This window comes from Pygocentrus nattereri, chromosome 2 (genome assembly GCF_015220715.1).
Source record: "Pygocentrus nattereri isolate fPygNat1 chromosome 2, fPygNat1.pri, whole genome shotgun sequence".
NCBI lineage: Eukaryota > Metazoa > Chordata > Actinopteri > Characiformes > Serrasalmidae > Pygocentrus > Pygocentrus nattereri.
Window position 1 is genome coordinate 19,570,855 of NC_051212.1, and position 3,641 is coordinate 19,574,495.

General features: G+C 40.5%; 1 protein-coding gene across 1 annotated transcript; it reads left to right on the top strand.

The window, feature by feature from the left end:
* The first annotated feature begins 609 nt into the window (after window positions 1–609).
* Window positions 610–3,318, top strand: tmem256 (transmembrane protein 256). Its single transcript, XM_017710245.1, has 4 exons — window positions 610–817; window positions 1,487–1,524; window positions 1,659–1,739; window positions 2,865–3,318. Exons 1-4 carry the CDS (start codon window positions 625–627, stop codon window positions 3,006–3,008), a joined length of 456 nt encoding a protein of 151 aa, XP_017565734.1. The 5' UTR covers window positions 610–624; the 3' UTR covers window positions 3,009–3,318.
* The last annotated feature ends 323 nt before the right edge of the window (window positions 3,319–3,641 follow it).

Genomic DNA, 3,641 nt, shown 5'->3' on the forward strand with positions numbered 1-3,641 from the left:
AAGTGATCTCAGGTTGGCTATGAAAAACTATGATTTGATGATTTTCATTTTTTTTATATTATATTCATTGTATATAATTTATTATTGTTATTATTATTCATGATAATAATTTTATTATGTTTATTATTGTTGTTGTTGTACGTCTTTCAAAGTGCTTTATAAAAAACAGAATAAAAGCAGAACAATCAAGATAATATGAAAATGGTGCAAAGAACATTCCAGAAAAACAATGCAATTAAAGACAGTAATAAACGCTTCCTGGACGCTAAACAAATACATTTTATTTATTTACTGATCTTTTTCATTACGTTATAAAAGGAGTCTGTCAAATATGTTTTGGTTGCCAGTTTCAAATCTTTGGTGCACAAAGAAAGACGCCCTGTTAAAGCGGAACAGCCGATTCTGGAGCCGGTTTCGGTTTTATTACCTCCTTTCTCATCTCGCTGCGACAGGCTATGTACAATAATAACACATCGTCATTTTGCCCATGTTTACCGCACAGCGTAGCCAGCCTGACAGCCCTCCGGCTCGGCGGCGCGGGGCCGAGCTGACCCGGCGTTCACGCAGCAGGGCAGCGGCGGAAGCGTGAAACTGGGTCGTGAGGCGCCATGTTGGCTCCGCTTGATGGAAGCGGATGCAGGAAGCGGCGGAGGCGGAGGCGGAGGCGGAGGCGGAGGCGGGTGTTTCTGCTGGGCTGGTTCTGTTTCTCTGCTCTTCCTCACGCAGACAGCAGCTATGAGCGCGTCTTCAGCTGTGCAGAGGCTGGCGGCTCTCAGCGGGGCTCTGGCGGTCACCGCCGGCGCGTACGGAGCTCACGGTAATCAGACTCGCGTACTAGTTTAGTTACTGACCCACGACCTGCTTCACAGAGCGGGGTTTCATAAACCAGATTAGGGGAAGAGCTAAAGGTCATCGGGTCGGGTAGTCCTCACTGTGGGTCGGTTCTCGGAGAAAACCTCGTGTTGTGGCAGCTTCTTGCAGAATATCGCGTAACTTTTCTTATCAGTCAGTTACAGCAACAACGGTGTGCGCATGCGCAGAGGAGCTCTGCTTGACCTGGGTGGTGAACGCTTTAGCGCTTTAACTCATTACAGTGGAGAGAGACATAAACAGTGCCGTCGCTTCTGCATCTGACGCGTTACTCTCAGTAATGCAGGAGGAAAGGCTGGAACATAATATCACAGCAGGCCTAAGTCAACACATTTTCATGATGTATATGTATCATGACATTTAGTTCTAGGTTTGGCCAGCTGAGTCACACAAAGACAGAATCAGTATTGCCACATTTAAAACACTGATTGAGTACAATGAGTTTTATTCAACATTTCACATACAGCGCTGTTCTAGGTCTGATTAGACAGGACTACTCTCTTTATAATGTTGTCAAAGTACTGATATCAGTACACTGTGAAGCAATGAGTAATGTGATATAATTTATAACAGCAAATATGGCCCTTGCCTAATGAAAGTTCTTTTTTTGTCTCAGGCCTTAGGCTGAGTAACAGAGATGATTACCAGAAAGAGGTAAGTATGTTTGTCAAGCACTTAAGTAAAGTATAAAGGTACATTTTGTGTAGTATAATGATTTATGGACAGTGCCTTTCAGTGGTGAACCTAACAAGTTAACCTTTAACATTTTTTTTTTTTTTTACCTTCAGCTGTACAGCACTGCCAATACCTATCATTTCTACCACAGTCTGGCCCTGTTAGGAGCCTCTCGGTGCAGAAAGCCAGCTCTGGTATGTGCAAATCAGCGCCATAGATAGATAACTCAATAGATAGATAGACAGACAGGCAGACAGACTTGTTTAAATTTTCAAGGGGAAATATTGGTGCAGTAATAGCAAAGGAATATAGCGAATACACTGGCCCCCAAAAAGCATTTGGACACCTTTACCATTTAACCATTGGGAAACTGCTTAATAAAGTGAAAAACCTAATTGTAAAAAAGTTGGGAGGATAGAAAAAACAGACAACAATCATTATATCTTTATTCAATTGAAAATGGCACAAAGGCAAGAAATTTAATACTTTGGCTATTTAACTTTGTGTATTGCTTATTTTAAATTTAATGCCTGGAACATGTTCCAAAAAAGTTGGGGAAGGGGCATGTTTACCACTGTATTACAAAATCTTTAACAGTGTGCAGTAATCGTTTGGGAACTGGGGACTCTATTTGTTGTAGTTGAAAAAGAACACAAGAAAAGAACTCTTGCTTGATATAACACTTTAGTAAAGCTGATGAAATGTTAAATATCTCTTCTTTGTGCTGTTTTCAATTAAATATCTGTACTAAACAGTTTACAAATCAAAATGTATTTGTATTTTAACTCTTTTTTTTTTTTAAATTGGGTTTGTGTTTGTTTCAGATAAAAGCAGTTTTAACACATCAACAAATTGACTGTAGAAAAAGCATAGAGTAGAATTCTGACCAGACTGCACTAAGGGAATTGTGAAGAACAGAGGTAGAAATGTCTGTTAACTTTAAATATATAACAAATGTAGATATAGTTGTTGTAGCTACTGTATATATGTATATGTACGCCTAGTAATAACTACACAGAAGTATGTGTATATACACATACTATGCAGTAAACATGAACATGACAAAGTATAGAAGTCCACACTTACCAAAACATTAACGTTCAGTGTTGTATGTGAAATATTATTGTGTGGATGTGTTTAGAAAGGATCAGTATTCAAACAAAGTTATGCAATAATTATACCTTCTGGAGAAGATCACAATGTGTTTTTTTGTTGTTTTGGGTTTTTTTTTTTTGTGCATTGAATCATATTTCAGTAACAGTATGTTACACATCTTGAGACGTCATTTTCCAGACCTAATGTCTCATTTCTGTCTGTAGGCTGGGACTGTCCTTCTGGCTGGCATGGGATGTTTCTGTGGCCCCCTGTACCATCAGGCCCTTACAGGTGACCCTTCCTTCTCCAAGCTGGCACCAGTTGGTGGTGTACTTTTTATCGTTGGCTGGCTTGCCATGGCTCTCTGAAGTTGGACCTCTCTTTGGTACACAGGCCCCTGACTATTTGACCACCTCACTCTGGCCTGGAGTGTTGAGATGGAGCAGTGGAAGAAAACTGGAGATATGGTGTAGAGGGTAGAGTTGGTCAGTCATGTCTGGCAGATGATAATAGTGTTGGGGATCACACTTCCCTTTTTACAGAAATTCTTGTTTTATATGCATAGAAACACTTGGTGAGGCTGTGATTTAATGTGAGTGAGTGATAAATGTGATGTCTTGAAATGATGTAATTTTGCACTTTTCTTGGGATGAAAAATAAAGCTGTCTGAGAAACTGATTGTCAGGTTGACCTTCTGATATTGTGGAGGAAAGGGCTTTGTGAAGAAGTCTCACAGGTCAGCGTTGAGACGTCTCAATAACCCTTCTGGCTTTGATCCTCTGAGTGTGACGGCAAGAGGCAGTTCATTATTAGCAGCCTCGATTTAGAGCAGCCAGTGTTCCAACCTATCTATATTCAAATGAAAAAGTGAAATCTATTGAGGCACTAATTCCTGGGTCTCTGATTGTAGGCACATTGCCGGGTTTGGGGACCTTTTGAAAATTGGTTAATAAATCTCCAGGTCAATTTGCGAGGTCAGCCTCATAAGCCAACTTCACGGA